The sequence below is a fragment of the Chlorocebus sabaeus genome, chromosome 25 (assembly GCF_047675955.1).
Source record: "Chlorocebus sabaeus isolate Y175 chromosome 25, mChlSab1.0.hap1, whole genome shotgun sequence".
Lineage (NCBI taxonomy): Eukaryota > Metazoa > Chordata > Mammalia > Primates > Cercopithecidae > Chlorocebus > Chlorocebus sabaeus.
In genome coordinates this window covers 36,441,494-36,462,748 of record NC_132928.1, presented here as the reverse complement: position 1 = coordinate 36,462,748, position 21,255 = coordinate 36,441,494, and the positions used below count along the sequence as shown (strand labels likewise).

Sequence of the window (21,255 nt, the reverse complement as noted above, 5' to 3'; positions counted from 1 at the left end):
CTCTGGGACACAGCTAAAGCAGTATTAAGAGGAAAGTTCATAGTGCTAAATGCCTATATCACGAAGTTAGATCTCAAATTAACCACCTAACGTCACACCTGGAGGAACTACAAGAACAAGAGCAAACCAGTCCCAAAGGTAACAGAAGAAAATAACCAGAATCAGAGCTGAACAAAATTGATATGTGAAAATCCATACAAAAGATCAATAAAACCAAAAGTTGGTTCTTTGAAAGAGTAAGATTAATAGACTGCTAGCTAGATTAATAGAGAAAAAAAGAGAAAAGATCTAAATAAACACAATCAGAAATGACAAAGGGATATTACCACCAACTCCCCAGAAATACAGAAAACCCTCAGAGACTATGAACACCTCTCTGCACACAAACTAGAATACCTAAAAGAAATGGATAAACTCCTAGAAACGTACAATCTCTCAAGATTGAATTAGGAAGGAATTGAAATCCTTAACAGACCAATAATGAGTTCCGAATTTGAATCATTAGTAAAAAAAACCCTACCAACCAGAAGCCCCCCAACCCCCAACCAGACAGATTAACAGCTGAATTCTACCAGATGTGTAAAGGAGAGCTGGTACTAGCCCTACTGAAATTGCTCCAAAAAGTCAAGGAGGAGAGACTTCCCTAACTCATTCTGTGAAACCAGCATCATTCTGATACCAAAACCTGGCAGAGAGACAATTTAAAAACAAAAACAAAAACAGAAAAAACCTGCTGGCCAGTGATGAGCATAGATGCAAAACTCAACAAAATACTAGAAAATCGAATCCAGCAGCACATCAAAAAGCTAAAACACCCTAATCAAATAGGCTTTGTCCCTGGGATGCAAGGTTCGTTCAACAAATGCAAACCAGTAAACATGATTCATCACATAAACAGAACTAAAAAAATTACACGATCATCTCCGTAGATGCAGAAAAGGCTTTCAATAAATCCTAACATCCCTTCATGTTAACCCTCGACAAACTACCCATCAAAGGAACATACCTCAAACTAATAAGAGCCGTCTATGACAGTCCTACAGCCAACATCATACTCAATAGGCAAAAGCTGGAAGCATTCCCCCTGAGAACCAGAACAAACTAAGAATGTCCACTCTCACCACCCCTATTCAATGTAGTACTGAAACAGGAAAGATTCCTTTGTCTCCCTCACAGAGCGTGCAGTGGGGGTGTGGCTCGCTTCTTCAGTACCCTGCTGCTGAAACCTCTAGGGGAGCATAACCAACGGGCAGGCTGTGGGGCTCAGACCCCACGGCAGTGTCTAGGGGTGAATGTTTACAGCTGAAGCCCCAGTGGACGTGTGCTACAGGATGCTCTTTTGGTTTGCTCTATAGGTGACTTGTGTTAACCAGCTCAGACCCTCTACCTTACCACAAGGACAGAGGGATTGCCGTATTGCAGGATTTCTTACCTTGGTGTACCGGAAGAATCGGATCACATGTGGATTTGGAGAATGAGTGCAAGGTTTTATTGAGTAGAAGTAGCTCTCAGCAGATGGGGGAGCCAGAAAGGAGATGGTTTTCCCCTGGAGTTGGGCCGCTGTGGCCAAACTCTGCGTCATTCTGATGGCCTGTCGGCCTGCTGGTGCCTGTTGGTGTGCTCTTGACCACCAAGAGCTTGCTTGCTGTGTCTTCTTCCGCCAGTGTGTTCCTCACAACGTCCAGCCGCTTGTGTCTTCTTCTGCTGATGTGCTCCTCTTGACGTCTGGCTGCCTGTGTGTGTGCCCACTAGGGTCGGGTTTTTATAGGACCTGGATGGGGGTGTGGCGGGCCAGGCTGGTCTTGGAAAATGGAACATTTGGGTGTGAAAGCAGAAGTGCCTTTCCTCATGTAGGTTCGTGGGGGTGGAGCCCTAGCCAAGGACCAGGCCCTCCTCTACCCAGCACTTGCCTTGCCCCATTCCATATCATTTAGAGGGACCATGCTTTTGCTTTCCCAGTACTCCTGTATCAGTACTGGAAATACTAGCCAGGGGACTCAGACAAGAGAAAGAAAGAAATAAAAGACATCCAAATAGAGATGCCTTCTATCTTCGTAGATGATATGATTCCATACTTAGAAAACCCCGTGGTCTCTACCCAGATGTTCCTAGCACTGATAAACAATTTCAGTGAAATTTCAGATACAAAATCACTGTACAAAAATAAGTAGCATTTCTATACACTAATGTCCAAGCTGATAGCCAACTCAAGAATGCAGTCCTTTTCACAATAGTCACACTCCCACATGCACACACATGCACACACAAAACACCTGGGAATACAGCTAAACCAGGGAGGTGAAAGATCTCTAAAAGGAGAATTACAAAACACTGTGAAAGAAATCAGAAATGACACAAACAAATGGAAAAAACATTTCATGTGCATGGATAGGAAGAATCAATATTGTTAAAGTGGCCATACTGCCCAAAACAACTTACAGATTCACTGCTGTTCCTAGCAAACTACCAAATTTCATTTTTTTCAGAAATTTGAACAGACTATTTTAAAATATGTATGGAACCAAAAAGGAGGCAGAATAGCCAAAGCATCCTAAGCAAAAGGACCAAAGTTAGAGGCATCACACTACACAATTTCAAACTATACAACAAGACTAGAGTAACCAAAACAGTATAGTACTGGTGCAAAAACAGACACACAGGCCGGAACAGGTTAGAGAATCCAGAAATAAAGCTGCCCACCAGCAGCCATCTGCTTTTAGACAAAGTCGACAGAAACAAGCAGTGGGGAAAGGGCTCCTTAGTCAGTGATGCTGGGATAACTAGCTAGCCAAATGCAGAAGATTGAAACCAAACCCCTTCCTTTCACCATATACAAAAATCAACTCAAGATGGATTAAAAGACTTAAATGTTGGACCTGAAACTGTAAAAACCCTAGGAAAAAAACAGGGCATGCCATTCTGGACATAGACCTTGGTAAACATTTTATGACGAAGTCTTCAAAAGCAAATGCAGCAAAAACGAAAATAGACAAATGGGAGCTAAACCGAAAAGCTTCTGCCCAGCAAAAGACACTGTCAACAGAGTAAACAGACAGCATGCAGAATGGGAGAGAATATTTGCAAGGTGTATGCATCTGACAAAGGTCTAATACCCAGAATTTATAAGGACCTTAAGCATAAAATAAACAGTCCCATTAACTGAGCAAAGGACCTGAACAGACACTTCTCAAAAGAAGATATACACTTGGCCAACAAACATAGCAAAAAAATGTTTAACTACATCACTAATCATTAGAGAAATGCAAATCAAAACCACAATAAGATATCATCTCACATCACACCAGTCAAAATGGCTATTATTAAAACATTAGAAAATAATAGATCTTGGTGAGGTTGCAGAGAAAAGGGAATGCTTATGTGCTGCTGGTGGGAATGTAATTTACTTCAGCCACCGTGGAAAGCAGTTTGCAGATTTCTCAGAAAACTTAGAATTACCATTTGACCCAGCAATCTGATTATGGATATATACCTCGAGGAATATAAATCTTTCTACCAAAAAGACACATGCACTCTTAAGTTCATTGTGACACTTTTTACAATAGCAGAGACATGGAATCAACCAAAATTCCAATCAGTGGTGGATTGGATAAAGAAATCTGGTACATATATGCCATGGAATACTATGCAGCCATAAAAAAGAACAAAACCATGTCCTTTGCAGCAACATGGATGCAGCTGGAAGCCATTATCCTAACAAATTAACAGAAACAGAAAACCAAATACCACAAATGGTAACACAGAAACAGAAAACCAAGTAGACATTGAGTACATGTTGTACACAAAGAGGGAAACAGAAGACACCAGGGCCTACTTGAGGGTGGAAGCTGAGAAGAGAGAGAAGATCAAGAAACTACCTGTTGTGTACTGTGCAGATTACCCTGGGTCATGAAATAATTTGTATGCCATACCCCAGTGACATGCAATATACCTGTGTAACGAATATACCCGTGTGACAAACCTGCACATGTACCTCTTGAACAAAAAATGAAAGAACAGTAAAAGAAATTGGGGTTTATTCTGGCCTTGACAGTAGCGTGATAATAATCCAGAACAAAACAAAGTCTTCTACAAAATTCAAGGCCTAAGTCAGCGTTAGAATAATTATATTTTGTAATCTGAATGCTCTAATGTTGAAAATTTCCTGTTAAAAATTTTACTGGAAAACAGTTTTATTCAGCAACATAATTAATACCCAAAAGAGGAATGTGAATGCTCTGGCTTCTTTCTCAGTAAAGTAACAATGATAACTTTTTTATTTTATTTTATTTTTTTTGAGACAGAGTCTCGCTCTGTCACCCAGGCTGGAGTGCAGTGGTACGATCTTGGCTCACTGTAACCTCCACCTCCCGGGTGCAAGCGATTCTCCTTTCTAGCCTCCTGAATAGCTGGGATTACAGGCACGCGGCACAACGCCTGGCTAATTTTTGTATTTTTAGTAGAGACGGGGTTTTACCATGTTGGTTGGGCTGGTCTCAAACTCTGCGTGCATCGGCCTCCCAAAGTGCTGGCATTACAGGCATGAGCCACTGTGCCCGGCTTAATGATAACTTTTAAACAAAGAAAAGCCGCTTCACATCCAAAAAAACCATACTGCTTTTGACTGATTCAAAGTGAGAAACCAATTTGCAATATTTGTGGATTTCAAATTTCACTAAATGTAGAATTGAATTTTAAGTGCCTCCAACTTAAGTAGCTTTCTTTACAAAATCTAGGTATCCTGGCACATAGAAGTATATTCATACCTGAATTATTCTTTAAAAAATTTTTAGTACTTTTGAATGACAAAATATTCATTGATTTTTTTTTTTCCATTAATAGTATGGCTTTTATAGTAAAGTTTAGTATTCTGGCAGATGTGAGGTTTTTTTATTGCATATGTCATCTGATGAGATTCCTCAAGTAATTTACAATTGTGTGAACAGGATATACTTTTGGTCCTTGAAATAGATTTGACAATACAACAGAAACTGTCAGACTCACAGAAATGGATTACATTAACTGCTTCTAAAAATTGTTTAGTTTTTGTATGAGCTTTCCACCTTTTAGTCAATAAACATGGTTTTTCATGATTTATAATCTGAAATATATGCCTTTTTTGGTGATAGTTTCTGTGTCTTGCAGTCTATCTCTAGTCTTTACAACTAAATTATGATTTCTTCAGAGACAAGGGCTTGTTGTTTTATTGTTACTTGTAGCTACATTGTTTAAAACTGTGTTAGCCAAATAATGAGTACTAAGTAAATAAAGAAAAAAAAAAAAAGAAAAGGCTGAGGGAGCACATTGAGACGAGAAGATTGGCGGATAGGGGACTTGTATACCTGAAATTTAAAGTTTGGTTTTGTGTATCTGTATTTATGCAACCTATGAATTTATTGCATTTATCTCCAAATTGAAATACCTTTTGTGATATATAGTAGTCATGTCCACACCTGGGACTCGATTTTAGTTCCCACGAGGCCTCATTACACTTGGTATTGTCTTGTTTTTTCGTTTTGTTTTTTGCATTTACTGTATTTTTTAACCCATTTTATGATTTGTGAATTTGGAATTATCCAATCTCACAAATTTTAGTAATTGACAAATTTTTAAAAAATAGATATATTTGGCTGGTTATACAAAATTTACAGTAAGTTTGTGGAATGTTAAAAAAATTGTCTTTTCATTCTGCATTCTCAAGAACCTTTCCTGTGTTCTGCTGAATGTATTACAAATCTAATAAACACTGTTTTATAGCAGAAAATAGTGAATAGTGCAAGAAATCACAAAGTAAATTTTAGTGTCATTCTCTTTAGTCTTGTTTACTACAGAGAAACCAGACAAACAGACTACATTCTTAGGATAGACCATGCCTGATGTTTCTTACAAGTTTAAAACACTCCCTTCATTGTTTAACACCTCATTGCAACTGACATCTCCCCTACAGTTTGAGTCAGCTGGAGGCTTTGCTATGTAATTAATGCATAATTGAAACCTCCTCCACACAATTATGGTACTGGCTGTAACTCATAGCTCAGGTTGGCATAGATTCTATTTGGTTTTATGTAAAATTGAGGATGCTTTAGTTTTGTATCCCTTCAATAAGTAAATGAAACAAAAAAAATAAAACCCATCCTAACGAACAAAATTAAGATTATATTACGGAAATATTTTTAAAAGTACACTTTACATCTATAAACAGGATCTTGAAAGTTGTTTATTGGAACTGTAAGGTTATTTAAAATAAATGATTGGGTGTATTTTGGCCGTGTTGGCAGCCACATGGGGCCGAGTTCCAAAGAGGAGAGATTGTGCGCAGAAGGAACTCAAACGCTATGTAGAAGGTTCTCCTTATATTGGCCACATACTAATCAGCACATGCATGTGAGAAAACTACATGAGGCCTGGGAAAAAGTCACCAGGAAAGAAACAGGCAGAAAAATTACCGGAGCGTAGACTGGACTGAGAATAGTACTTGTTCCCAACAGCCCCAGGCAATGCAAAATGATACAGCCACTTTGGAAAATAATATGGGAGTTTATTTTTTTCCCATCACATTGAAAATATTACTCGACTATCTTCTAGCTTCCTTTGTTTTGGTGATGAGAAGTTAGTTGTTAGTGTGATAATCAGTCCTATGAGGGAAATCTGTTCCATGTGGTTATTTTAAAGATCATTTTAAATTTATCTGCTGTAGCTAGATGTGGATTTCTTTTTTATATATCCCACTTGGAATTTGTCAGAATTAAATCTGCATATTGGTGTTTTTCATCAGTTCTCAAAGTCTTGGCCGTTTTGATAATCTGTGAAATATGCATTTTATTTTTTTATTTTATTTTTTGCATATGTTCTGTTCCCCATCCCCCCTTTTTTCTCAGCCGCTTTCTGGAACTTAAATGAGACATACTTTAGATCTCATTCTGTCTTCTATGTTTCTTAAATGATTCCATTTTCTATCTCATTTTCTCTGTTGCCTGCATTTTTCATCATTTCGTTACTTTTAATTTATAATTGTCTATTTCTTTGGCCACACCTTAATCTGATCTTAAGCCTATCCTTCGCACCTTAAACTTCAGATATTTTATATTTCAGTTTTTGTGATTTTATTTATTTTTCAAACCATTATGTGTCTTTGTAATTCTTTTTTACTGTACATATTTGCAAACTTATTTTATTTCATAAGCCTTGGTTCTTGGTAATTGTAGCATTTGGAGTCCTTAGTCATCTTCCTTTGAATGTTGTTTCATGCATGATAACTTGTTTCCTTGTGTGTTTAGTTTTTTACTGTTCTTTTTTTGTTTTTTTTTTTAAATTTACTCATGTACTGTTCATTTTCCTTGGAATTATTTTCTGTAGAAATTCTTTGATCTCCAAGTGAATATGAGAGAACTCCAGAGTAGATATGCATCTGTGTCTGTTAAGCACCTGGGAGCATTACCAATCTAGCATAACTTTAAATTAAATTCTCTATTGGAGGTTTTAAATATCTAGATACTGTTGTTCTTGCTGCAAATTCAAATGAGGTCAGTTTTACCATTTGAGATATTTGATTTTCCTTGCAATTGTCAAAATAAGGGTTAGGGTCAGGGTTAGGGGTTGTGGGGGAAGAGGGTGAACAGTGAGTTTATTTCTAGTTTACTGTTGTGTTGAACTTAACCCCTGAGTCTCAGCTTTATAAGGGGAGGAACTCTTACTTTCTACCTTGAGCAGAATTTGGACTTATTTTCTATTTCAGGAGCGCAGTGAAATATAATGAAAAACCAGGCTTAACTGTAATTGGTTTGCAAATCCAGTGGATAGCAGTCTGCAGTGTTATTCTTTCTTCTTTGAGTTCCTCTCTTTTTACTCAGTCTTTGGCCTAAGTATTTTTTATACCTTGCTAGCTAGCTCAGATATTGTTTTAAGATTTTTTTTTCTTTTTTCCTTTGTTTGTATTGATATGTAATAGACCCACATATTTTGAGGTATATGTAATATTTTGACACATTCTTATGTAATAAATCAGGGTAATTAAGATATATGCTACCTTAAACATTTATCTTTATGTTGGAAATATTCAAATTATTCTTTAATAGCTCTTTTGAAATATACCATAAATTATTGTTTACTGTAGTCACTCTATGGATTTATTGAAAACTAGGTCTTATTTCTTCTGCGTGTATTTCTGTACCCATTAATCAACCTCTCTGTATCTCCTCCACTGCCCTGCTTTCCTGGTCTCTGATAACTACCACACTGCTCACTTCGTGAGATATACTGTTTAATTGGTTTTATTTTGGAATTATTGTTGCAGTTACTTAGGGGATCTGTCATATTATACTAGAAATAGAATAAAGTCATAGTTTCTAAGGGTCATAATCTGTTAGTGTTTACTCAATGCCATTGTTCCATATATATATGAAATACGCATTCATGCACATACATATATGAAATATGCATTCATGCATATACATATATGAAATATGCATTCATGCCTATGTATTCATACATGTACATACCTGAAATATGTATTCATATATGTACATGTATGAATACAATTGTCATAATTTCCAAATGGTGGTCTCAGAGCTCTTAGAAATCTTACATGGTTTTATGAAAACAGTTATTTCAGACCAATTTTTTTAGTTCAACCAATGTTTTGAGAATGCTGAATGTTCTTTTCTATTGGTTTAAAGATTTATTATGTTGTCTAAATTTATCTTTTTGACTTTTGTCTTTAAAAAAAATTTATTTCCACAGGCTTTTGGGGAACAGGTGTTATTTGGTTACATGACTAAGTAATTTGTGAGATTTTGGTGTGCCCGTTACCCAAACAGTGTATGTTGAACCTGATTTGTAGTCTTTTATCCCTCACCCCCTTCCCACACTTTCTCCCTGCATCCCCAAAGTCAATTTTGTCATTTTCATGGCTTTGCATCCTTATAACTTAGCTCCCACTTAAGGACGAGATCATTCGATGTTTGGTTTTTCATTCCTGAGTTACTTCACTTAGGATAATAGTCTCCAATTCCTTCCAGGTTGCTGCAAATGCCATTAATTCCTTCCCTTTTATGACTGAGTAGTATCCCATGGTATATATATACACTGGTTTCTTTATCCACTCACTGATTAATGGTCATTAAGGTTGGTTTCACATTTTTGCAATTGCGAATTGTGCTGCTGTAAATGTGTGTGCAAGTATCTTTTTTGTATAATGACTTCTTTTCTTCTGGGTAGATACCCACTAGTGGGATTACTGAATCAAATGGCAGTTCTACTTTTAGTTTTTTAAGGAATCTCCACACTGTTTTCCATAGTGGTTGTACTAGTTTACATTCCCACTAGCAATGTGGAAGTGTTCCTTTTTCACCTCATCAAATGCCAACGTCTATTATTTTTTGATTTTTTGACTATGGCCATTCTTGCAGAAGTAAGGTGATATTTCATTCTGGTTTTGATTTGCATTTCCCTGATCATTAGTGATGTTGAACTTTTTTTTCATGTTTCTTGGCCATTTGTTTATCTTCTTTTGAGAATTGTCTATTCCTGTCCTTAGCCCACTTTTTCATGGGATTGTTTTTGTCTTGCTAATTTGAGTTTGATGTAGATTCTGGATATTAGTCCTTTGTCAGAGGTATAAATTATGAAGATTTTTCTCCCACTCTGTAGGATCGACTGTTTACTCTGCTGACTATTCCTTTTGCCTTGCAAAAGCTCTTTAGTTTAATTAAGTCTCAGCCATTTATCTTTGTTTTTATTGCATCTGCTTTTGAGTTCTTGGTCATGAAATCCTTGCCTAAGCCAGTGTCTGGAAGGGTTTTTCCTGTATTATCTTCAAGAATTTTAATAGTTTCAGGTCTTAGTCCTTGATGTGTTTCAGGACTTAAGTCCTTGACCCATCTTGAGTTGATTTTTGTGTAAGGTGAGAGATGATCCAGTTTAATTCTCCTACGTGTGACTTGCCAATTATCCCAGCACCGTATGTTGAATAGGGTGTCCTTTACCCACTTGATGTTTTTGTTTGCTTTGTCAAAGATCTGTTGGCTCTAAGTATTTGGGTTTATTTCTGGATTCTCTCTTCTGTTCCGTTGGTCCGTGTGCCTATTGTATACCAGTACCGTGCTGTTTTGGTGACTGTGTCCTTATAGTGTAGTTTGAAATCAGGTAATGTGATGCCTCCAGATTTGTTCTGTTTGCTTAGTCCTTGCTTTGGCTATGTGGACTCTTTTTTTGGTTACATATGAATTTTAGGATTTTTTTTTTTAGTTCTGTGAAGAATGATGTTAGTATTTTGGTGGGAATTGCATTGAAATTGTAGATTGCTTTTGGCAGTTATGGTCATTTTCACAATATTGATTCTACCTATCCATGAGCATGGGATGTGTTTCCATTTGTTTGTGTCATCTATGATTTCTTTCAACAGTGTTTTGTAGTTTTCCTTGTGGCGATCTTTCACTTTCTTGTTTAGATATATTCCTAAGCATTTTGTGTGTGTCTGTGTGTGTGTTTTTTTTTTGGCAGCTATTCTAAAAGGAGTTGAGTTCTTGATTTGATTCTCTGCTTGGTCACTATTGGTGTATAGGAGAGCTACTGATTTGTGGGCATTAATTTTATATCTGGAAAGTTTGTAGAATTCTTTTATCAGTTCTACGAGCTTTTGGAGGAGTCTTTAGGGTTTTCTAGGTATACCATCATATCCTCAGCAAACAGTGACAGTTTGACTTTTTCTTTACCGATGGATGCCGTTTATTTCTCTCTTGTCTGGTTGCTCTGGCTACGACTTCCATTACTATGTTGAAGAGAGTGGACATTTTTGTCTTGTTCCAGTTCTCAAACAGAATGCTTTAAACTTTTCCCCATTCAGAACTGCGTTAGCTGTGGGTTTGTCATAGATGGCTTTTATTGCATTGAGGTATGTCCCTTGTCTGCCAAGAATCATAAAGGGTTGCTGGATGTTGTCAGATGCTTTTTCTACATCTATTGAGATGATCATGTGATTTTTGTTTTTAATTCTGTTTATGTAATGTATCACATTTACTGACTTGTATATGTTAAACCATCCCTACATCCCTGGTATGAAACCCACTCGATCATGGTGATTTATCTTTTTGATATGTTGTTGGATTGGGTTGGATGTATTTTGTTAAGGATCTTTGCATCTATATTCATCAGGGATATTGGTCTGTAGTTTTCTTTCTTGGTTATATCCTTTCCTGGTTTTGGTTTTAGGGTATTACAGACTTCATAGAATGATTTAGGGAAGATTCTCTTTCTCTGTCTTGTGGAATAGTGTCAAAAGGGTTGGTACCAATTCTACTTTGAATATCTGATACAATTCAGCTGTGAATCCTTCTCGTTCTGGACTTTTTTTTGGTTGGTAATTTTTAGATTACCATTTCAATCTTGCTGCTTGTTGTTGGTCTGTTTAGGGTATCTAATTCTTCCTGATTTAAGCTAGGAGGTTTGAATCTTTCCAGGAATTTATCCATATCTTCTAGGTTTTCTAGTTTATGCTTGTAAAGGTGTTCATGGTAGCCTTGAATGATATTTTGTATTTCGGTGGTGTCAGGTGTAATAGCTCCCATTTTGTTTATCTTTTCAAAGAACCAGCTTTTTTGTTTCATTTGTCTTTTTTTTTTTAATTTTTGTTTCAATTTCATTTAGTTGTGCTCTGATGAGGATGCTACATGTAAACCAGCGCACTAGTTGATGTGCCATATATCTGAGTGATTGGCTTTGCCTCCAAGAAAACTGTTGTCCAGGTCTGGCGTGGTGCCTCATGCCTGTAATCTCAGCACTTTGGGAGGCTGAGGTGGGAAGATTGCTTGAGCCCAGGAGTTTGAAGTTTGAAACTAGCCTAGGCACCACAGCAAGACCTCATTTCAAAAAAAAAAAAAAAGTTACAAGAATAGAAACCTGAAGTCTGGTAGGGAGATAACAGGCTTTGTAGATTGTCATAGTAATAATGTAAATAGCCCACTGTAAAATTGTAAAAAATTGAATTCTACTTTGAATAAAGAAGGTAAATTCATAGTGAAATACATATGGCTTAACTTTAGAATTAAATAAATGCCTAAATATATCTATAGAGATATATTTAAAGTTCTGTAGGCTAGGAAGCAAAAAGTATAACATTCGTCATATTTGAATTTCAGATGCATTTTTACCTTTTGGATGTTACCTTATAGACAGCTGTATTATTATATATTGATAGGCCAGAAGTGATTTGTTCAAATTTCTTGTTCAAGAGGAGGCATAGAAATAAAGTACTGTTGTTTGTTATTTGAGGCTTAAGTCTGGGTAGTACTTGATAGACTTAAATTTTGCCCTCTTTAACATCCTAAGTTGTATTCCATCTGGTCATTGCTTCAATTAGCTGAAACTTCTAATCTGAGAGTGGAGTTGTAATGGAACAGGATACATTGACAGTTGACCTAGGGTAGCTGAATTGATAGTGCTGTAATATATAGCACTTTGGTCACATTCTTTGTTAAGTTTAATTAGTTCTAGAGTATTATATACGTATTAATTCCAATATACACAGTTATTTTTCATGATTTAATATCTCTCAAATTGTAATATGTCATATGATTGATGGTATCTTAGAGTTGCTGTGGCTAGGTGGCAGTCGTGACATAGTTTTTATTACTGGCACATGCACAAAATAGTGATGGCAGTTCATAGTTTCATCAGTTCTGTGAGGTATGTGCATAGATGGTACTATATATGTGGAATTTAAATGTGGTGCAAAATATCTTCAGAAAAGATATGGTGCAATTTATCATTGAAACAGTTATTATGGAGGAACGAAGAGAGAGGACTCACACTACCTGATTTCAAGACTTAATATCAAGCTGCAGTAATCCACACATTGTACTAATGATGTAAAGATAGTTAGATGAATGAAAATAATGGAGACTGCGTAAATGGGCCTATACTATTTTCGACAAAAACGTCAATGCATTTCAATTGAGAAATGAATGCCTTAGCAATAAATGGTACTGGAACAATTGGATAAATATATGGGTGGAGAGGAATGATTCTCAGCCATTACCTAACACCATACACAAACATTTTTTAAGGTAGATTATACACACAAACTTAAAAGCTAAAACTGTAAGGCTTCTAGAATAAAGCATAATAGAATGTTTTTGTGACTTTGAAATAGACAGTGTTTTTTTTTGTTTGTTTTTTAAAGAGTGAACCATAAAAAAAAAAGAAATTTTAAAACTTCTGTTCATCAAAAGACACCATTAAGAAAATAAAAAGGCCAGCCACATGCTGGGAGAAAATCTTTTCATTGCACATTTCTAACAAAAGGTTTGTATCTAGAATCCTGTGTGTCAGTATTTTTAAAAATCCAATTAAAAATAAGCAAGAGATAATGATACTCCACAAAAGAAGGTATACAAATGGTCAATCAGCACATGAAAAAAAATTCTCAGTATCATCAGTTGTTGAGGAAGTAAAAATTAAAATGATGTTGAGATACTATTTCACATACTCGTTAGAAAGACTAAAATTCAAAAGACTAGAAGTCTCATACATTTTTAGTGGAAGTATAAAATGGTTCAACTGCTTTGGAAAACTTCCTGGCAGTTTCTTATAAAGTTACACATAACCCCATGAGTCACTCAAACGTATTTACATAAGAGAAATGAAAGCATGTGTTCACAAAAACACTTATACAGGAATATTTATGTTAGCTTTACTTGTAATAACCCAGACCTTGAAACTACCCTGCTATATACTGAACATTTGTGTCCCACAAAATTTATATGTTGAAACTTAGTCACTAATGCCAGGGTATTTGGGAAGAAATTAGGTCATGAGGGCTCTGTCCTCACAAATAGGATAAGCACCCTCATGAAAGTGGTCCCAGAGAGCTTCCTTGCTCCTTCTGTGATATGAGGACACAGCAATAATACAGTTTACAAACCAGGAAGTGGGACCTCACTAGACACTAGACTTGCCAATATCTTTATCTTAACTTCCTAGCCTCCAGAACAGTGATGAATTCCTGTTGTTTACAAGCCACCCCAGTCTATGCTATTTCTATTATTGTATCCTGAATGTACTAAGACACACCCAAATATCCACTAGCAGGAGAATGGTATTTTCTTACAATAGAATTCTACTTAGCAATAAAAAAGAATGAACTACTGATACATCCCACAGCAGGTATGATTATCAGAAACATTACATTGAATGAAAGAAGCCAGGTACAAAATAATACGTCTGGTATATGAGTGTGTGTATATAAATTCCCAAAACAGAAAAAACGAATGGAAAGCAGAAGAGTGGTTGCCTGTTGGGAAGGGGAATGGCATTTGACTGAAAGGTATATAAGAAAACTTTCTGGTTGATGCAGATGTTCTTTATCTTGATTGAAATAGTGCTTATACTTAGTATACGTTTATCAAAACTCATCTATTTGCGCATTTCACTTTATGTAAATTTTATGTCAATAAAAATGTTATATATTAAAAAATACACTGAAATGAAGCAGTGGAGTGCAGATTTGATACTTGAATTCTTCCACATTAGAGGAATGACATTCCCATTCTTTCTTTCTTTTTTTTTTTTCTCCGAAGGCAGTCTCACTCTATCACCCAGGCTGGAGGGCAGTGGCGTGATCTCGGCTTGCTGCAGCCTCTGCCTCCCAGGGTCAAGATTCTCCTACCTCGGCCTCCAGAGTATCTGGGATTACAGGCGCATGCCACCACACCTAGCCAATTTTTGTATATTTAGTAGAGACGGGGCTTCACCATGTTGGCCAGACTGGTCTCGAACCGCTGACCTCAAATGATCCACCCACCTTGGCCCCCTATAGTGTTGGGATTACAGGCATGAGCCACTGCACCTGGTCCTAATCCCATATTGTTTTTTGCAAAGCAATAACCAAGTGCTTTATGGAACCTAAAAATGGAAGCTAGCAATAGTAGATGAACCTATTTTGCCTGAGATACATGTGAAACAATTACCTGTTACACACATCCAGCAGTGCAGCCCAAGCCAGAAGAACTAACCAGTTTTCTGGAGGGATGACTGTGATTTATATAGAATATCATAGTTTAATTGGCAGTATTTTTTTCCTTTCATAGTGGTACAAAATAATGGTGTAGCTCACAATCATTGATGTCTTAGATTTGATGAACTGCAGTAGGGTGAACAGGTAAAATTATATTGACTCTGTGGAATACTAATCTTTTTTGTAGACTTAACTTTAGGGAAGAGGTCATAAGATCTATCTTTATGTTATCAAATGAGATCTTTGCTGAAAAGCGTTTTGAAATAAAGCTTTTTTAAAATTTCTTATAGAGATGACTGCAATTCTAAGAAAATACGTAGATATAATCAGAAGTTAACATGCTACAGTATCTAAAAATTCTAGGATGGTGGTTAATTGTAAAAACATGTTAATGTTTCTAAACTTTTATAAAACGTATCAACCAGTGTGTAGACATGTAGATGCTGTGTAACTCTTATTTCTTAGGCATCAGAAGTTGAAACAGGTGTATAATAGACTTTTTATTAGTTTGGTATTGTAATAGATCACCCTTTTGTATGTATTTTGTATTCTAGTCATATGATTAAAGTTTATAAGGAATTTTTTACAAGTAAATTTAAACTTTAACACCATGTTAAAATTTCAGAAGCCAGAAAAGAGAGAGATGCAGTCTTATATTTAACAACTTAAACATTTCAAATCCCATGTAGTTACAGATTGAGATAAAACAAAGCATTTCTCTTGGCAGTAGAATCCCTTTGTTCTGTGTTGTGGAACATAAGTTCAAGAGGGCAGGGACTATGTTTTGTACTACTATATATTATAAAACTTACAGCACAATATGTTGCACATATTATTAACTTAAAACATTTTTGTTGTGGCTTTTTATTAGAACACAATTTCAAACAATGCACACGTATTAAGTTTTCTAAATAATGTGTTTCATTATTCAAAGTATTAGTACTGCCTGGCATTTTCTAAGTGAGCTTGATTAATAAATAAACCAAATGCCACAGGAAGCAAATGATTATCTGGGGGAAATTTTTAAATGATATAGAAATCTTAACTTTTTAACCAAATGTAAAATGGATGTGAGATCAGCTCAGAAACAAAGTTCAGTATCATCGTTATCACCATGAACTAAAAACTTTCTAGACAATAAAATTAATATTACCTTCTAATGAATCCAATATGTGGAATTGAAGTTTTTCAGAGAACTCTAATTAGCACAAGTTCTCCTGTGCTTTTTGGTCCTTTCACTCTTTCATCTCTTAAACGTTAGAAGCAGAATGATACTTTCAATATATTGATTGTATTCTCTCCATTTTATTGGAGAGACTAGATCATAGCTAATAAAATATGCTATTGGACTGTTAGGATTATGTATATATTTAGAAAATAAGACTTCTAAAATACTTTGTGAACACTAGCCAATTTTACAGGTGGTAATAGCTATCCAGATTGCTAAGTTATTTTTAAAAAAGAGTATCTGTCTTGAGAATGGATCCACATAAATAAGTTGATAGATGCCACTAGTTGATAATAATAGCAGATTATCAGCATACACTGATTTAATTTTCTTTTCTTTTTTTTTTTTTTTTTTTTTTTTTTTGAGACAGAGTCTCGCTCTGTCTCTCAGGCTGGAGTGCAGTGGCCGGATCTCAGCTCGCTGCAAGCTGTGCCTCCCAGGTTTACGCCATTCTCCTGCCTCAGCCTCCCGGGTAGCTAGGACTACAGGCGCCCGCCACCTCGCCCGGCCTAATTTTCATACTTTAAAATTTTCAAGGCTACTCTGAAGTTTGATGGTATTTTTGTAATTTTGCTGAAGCATAAAATTAAAAAAAAAAAAAAAAAAGTGTTTTGTTAAGCTCCTGGATAGGCTAAGTCACAGAGTAAAGAAGCCTGGTAGCCACAACAACTTTTTCATTTCAAATTGCTTTTTGATTTCTAATAAAATTCCTCTTTATCATGAAGTTTCCCTCTAATAGAATTTGAGAAATTAAGGATTAGTGTGGAGAATGCTAAGTGCTAGTTGAATGAATATAAATTGTGTGTTGTTACACACACACAGCCCCCAACTTAGGGTCTGAGTGAGCTTGAGTTCTGTTTGGTGTACAGAGGAAAGACCTATACTCTCCATGAGCTGTACTTGCAGAGCAGGTTTATTTAAAAACAAGCATCTTTAGTTTAAAACAAATTAATGTTTAAAAAATTATTTCAAGTCATAGTTTATTTTCCCATTTTCATCACATGGAATACATTTGGCTTTTTCTCATCTCTGTTTTTTCAAAGATTTGTCCCATCAGATGAAAAGAAGAAACAAGGTTGTCAACGAGAAAATGAAACTCTAATACAAAGAAGAAAAGACCAGATGCAACCAGGGGGCACTGCAATTAGTGTCACAGTACCTTATAGAGTAGTAGACCAGCCCCTTAAACTTATGCCTCAAGACTGGTAAGATAGTCTATATATATATATATATTTCTTTCCACAGGTGTTGAATCCAAGAGAATGAGTGTTATTATTGCTGTTGATGATGTTGCTTTTTAACAGATGGGGTCTCACTATGTTGCCCAGGCAGAACTTGAACTCCTGGGCTCTATCAGTCCTCCTGCCTCAGGCTCCCAAGTAGCTAGGACTACAGGTGCATGCCACTGCACCTGGCAGCCTATATTTTTTAAATATTTGTTTGTTTTCTGTGTATTGTTGGTGATTTTTTCTTGTGTGAGCAACTATCAAATTTTATCATGGGTTCTAAATAGGAACTGTCTTTGAAAAGTATGCTAATGTATATTTAGTTTGGTCATCAATAATGTTAACATTCTAATAATTCCTCAATAACTTTATATTTTGGATAGGTAAACTTGATTTTACTTTTAAGAAGAAACATTCCAACTTCTGGAAAACCCAGTGTAAAAATTTCTTTCCACTTGTTCATTTGTTCTGGATGAGCTTATAGAACCCAGCAAATTAGACTAATGTTGTAAGGTATTCTATGTTCAGATTTTTGGTTTGGAGAATTTCAATTATCTAGTAAGAAAAAAGTGAAGGCATACTTTTATTGTAAGGGAATAATGTAATAAAAATGATAGGAACAGCCCTTTTATCATGGTTTAACCCTTTTATTGCATTAAAATGTTCTTTAACAAAATATTAAGCTGTTTATAATATAAAGCACCTATAAATTTAGACACACAGATTACTTTATTTCTTTAATCTGAAGTAAAAGTTGAGTATTATCTGTGATACAGAGAATGCAACACATGGCACATTAGATAAATTTACCTTTGAAGTACTTGTTAGTTTTCGGGCATTAAGAAGTCAAGGCATTGTGAATATTAATATTAAAAATTTTCTTAAGAGAATTGCAACCAGGGGGCACTACAATTAATTGGTGTCACAGTATCTTATAGAGTAGTAGACCAGCCCCTTAAACTTATGCCTCAAGACTGGTAGGATAATTCTCTCTCTCTCTATATACACACACACACACACACACACACACACACACACACACACACACACACACATACATAAATAAAATACATATTTATATATAATATATATTATATGTAATATATATAGAGAGAATTATATATGTAAATTATATATATATAATTTTTAAATTATAATTCCTCTCTGGTACCTGGTAGATACTTCGAGTAATGTAGAAAGTAAGATTAGAATTTCAGATATCAAGCTTAAAACCAAATAGGAAATTTATACCACTTGTATTTTATGTTTGCAGTGTATTTGCAGAAATAATACAGTGTATACAAATGTCATCACTATGCTGTAAAATACTGCTTGTGTGTATTAGTTAGGCTCTCTAGCCATTGCAGTCTCCAGCATTTTCCTTACTTCCTTATTTTCCTTTTCCTTTAGTTATCCTTCCAAGAATTCAGGGGGAGTAACATTTTTATTACCCTGCTTCTCTGCTGATCCTATAAGACCCAGTAGAATATAAGTGATCTCTGCCCATCAAATTCCCTTTGCTTTGGCAGGCATCTTGGGCTTTCAGCTGTTATAAGTTACATCATGAAATTGAAGGATTATTTAATAGTGTGCTGCATTGCCAAAGATGATTTTGACAGTTTGAGGCATGTATCCTGTGAAAGGGAAAATATTTTAACTTAAGACTTAATTTTAGCCTCAGAGATTTTGAGCAGCTTAAGAATTTTAAACTTGCAGTTTTTAATAGTTGTTGCAGGTCTTCTGCTTGAATAGAAGGTAACTCTGGTGTAATGTTTTTTTTGTATGTCTGCGGTCTTCATTAATTGCAGTGGTTATCAAAGTGTGGTTTGCAGACCTCAGGTCATTCCTAAGACCCTTTCACAGAGTTGCAAGATCAAAACTGTTTTCATAATACTGAGATGGCTGTTCTCATGATTTATCTGCCCTTAAATAGGAACAGTAGCATACCCAGTGCCCCAGCATAGTAATTTATTCTCCTCCTTCCCTTCTTCCCTTCTTCCTTTTCTCTGTACTTCTACCTTCCTTTGTCTTCTCCAATATGCCCATGCACCTGTTTCTTCATTTATACATTGAGGTTTCTAATAGTGTCCAGGGAGATCATTGGATTGTTTTGAAGATTAAATGTGTTAACATCATAAGTAATGCATAAAGTCCTTCAAATGGCACTTGACACATAGTAAATGCTCAGTAAATATTACTAATTTTAACCATTATTGTTGATGTTGTTGTTTCATTCCCACCTCTTTAGTTATTGGCTTTACCTGTTTATGGCAGTACTACTTATAATTTCTCAATTCAATTAAATATTTTGTAAAATAATGAAATTTGAGGGTCTGCAAAGAATTTTGTTCTTTCTAGGAAAACTAGGTTGATTGGTTGGGAAAAAAATTGCTTTAAAAAATACTTATACATTTAGGGTGAATGAAACAGTTGTAAAACAATTGCAAAAGTTATAAAAGTCTAAATGGTTTCTATACTCAGATTACTTCCCAAGTAATCACAAGAACTCAGATAAGGCCCTGGGACCTTGTAAAATGGTTGATGAATTCCTGTAATGTAATGTTTTTAGTTAAAGTAAAATATTTAAGATGTGTTTGAATTTTAAATGATGTTTTTAACAACTTTTTTGATTACTAGTTATCAACCACTATTCCCTATTGCAGGGAACAGAAAATGAAAACAAAATTACATACAAGTATTGTCCATTTAATTATGTTTAAAAGACTTAGGTGTAAAAACCAGATATATGGGAAGTATAACAATCATGATATTGAAAAGATGGTAAGTACTTACCTTCATAGAAGGATTGATAAGACTCTATCACATAAATGTTTATGGGTCTGTTGCCTAAGAGATTTATTAGTAGCTAAAGCTCAAGTTTGAAATAATCTCCGTCTGTCCCCTACCTCCCCCCATCCACTTTTCTACTTGTAGGGACCGCGTTGTAGCCGTTTTTGTGCAGGGTCCTGCATGGCAGTTCAAAGGTTGGCCATGGCTTTTGCCTGATGGATCACCAGTTGATATATTTGCTAAAAGTAAGATTCTCTTTATATTTGCTGCTTATCCAGTATAGAAATGTTCTCACTTTAAGAGAAAGAGTCATATAGTTCTGCGCATATGATGTGTATATCAAAAGATTGCTGTTAAGTAACATATGTTAATGTTTAAACATCTGTGACATATTTTTAAAAGTTTTGTACATTAATACTTTCTGTGTAGGTGTATCTGAAAGTGAATATTGCCTGTCGCGCAACATCGCTAATTATTTTTAGATCACTTAAAAATCATTGGCCAGGCACAGTGGCTTATGCCTGTAATCCCAGCACTTTGGGAGGCTGAGGCAGGCAGATCACCTTAGGTCGGGAGGTCGAGATCAGCCTAACCAACATGGCAAAACCGTGTCACTACTAAAAATACAAAATTAGCTGTGCGTGGTGGTGCACACCTGTAATCCCAGCTACTCAGGAGGCTTGAGGCAGGAGAATCGCTTGAACCCAGGAGCCAGAGGTTGCAGTGAGCTGTGATCACACCACTGCGCTTCAGCCTGGGCAACAAGAGCGAAACTCCATCTCAAAAAATAAATAAATAAATAAAAAATTAAAAAAAAAAAAATTCAGTACTGTTGCATGTCCATACATTTTGATTACAATTGATGCCAGTTTTAAATGGGTTGGCTTTTGATGAACAGAAATGTGTAGCCATGACTAAAGTGCCATAATGACATTTACCAGCTCTTCTTTTCATCTGTAATGATTATAAGATGATTGACTTTTTCTCTTCATTCAGATCTCAGC

General features: G+C 35.7%; 1 protein-coding gene across 1 annotated transcript in view; it reads left to right on the top strand.

The window, feature by feature from the left end:
• CDC73 (cell division cycle 73) overlaps window positions 1-21,255 on the top strand; it is a 137,859-nt gene that overhangs the window by 99,594 nt on the left and 17,010 nt on the right. Inside the window, exons 14-15 of the mRNA XM_073011655.1 lie at window positions 17,279-17,440; window positions 20,396-20,496. Of these exons, the coding sequence (XP_072867756.1) occupies window positions 17,279-17,440; window positions 20,396-20,496 (263 nt within the window). The remainder of the gene's footprint in view (window positions 1-17,278; window positions 17,441-20,395; window positions 20,497-21,255) is intronic.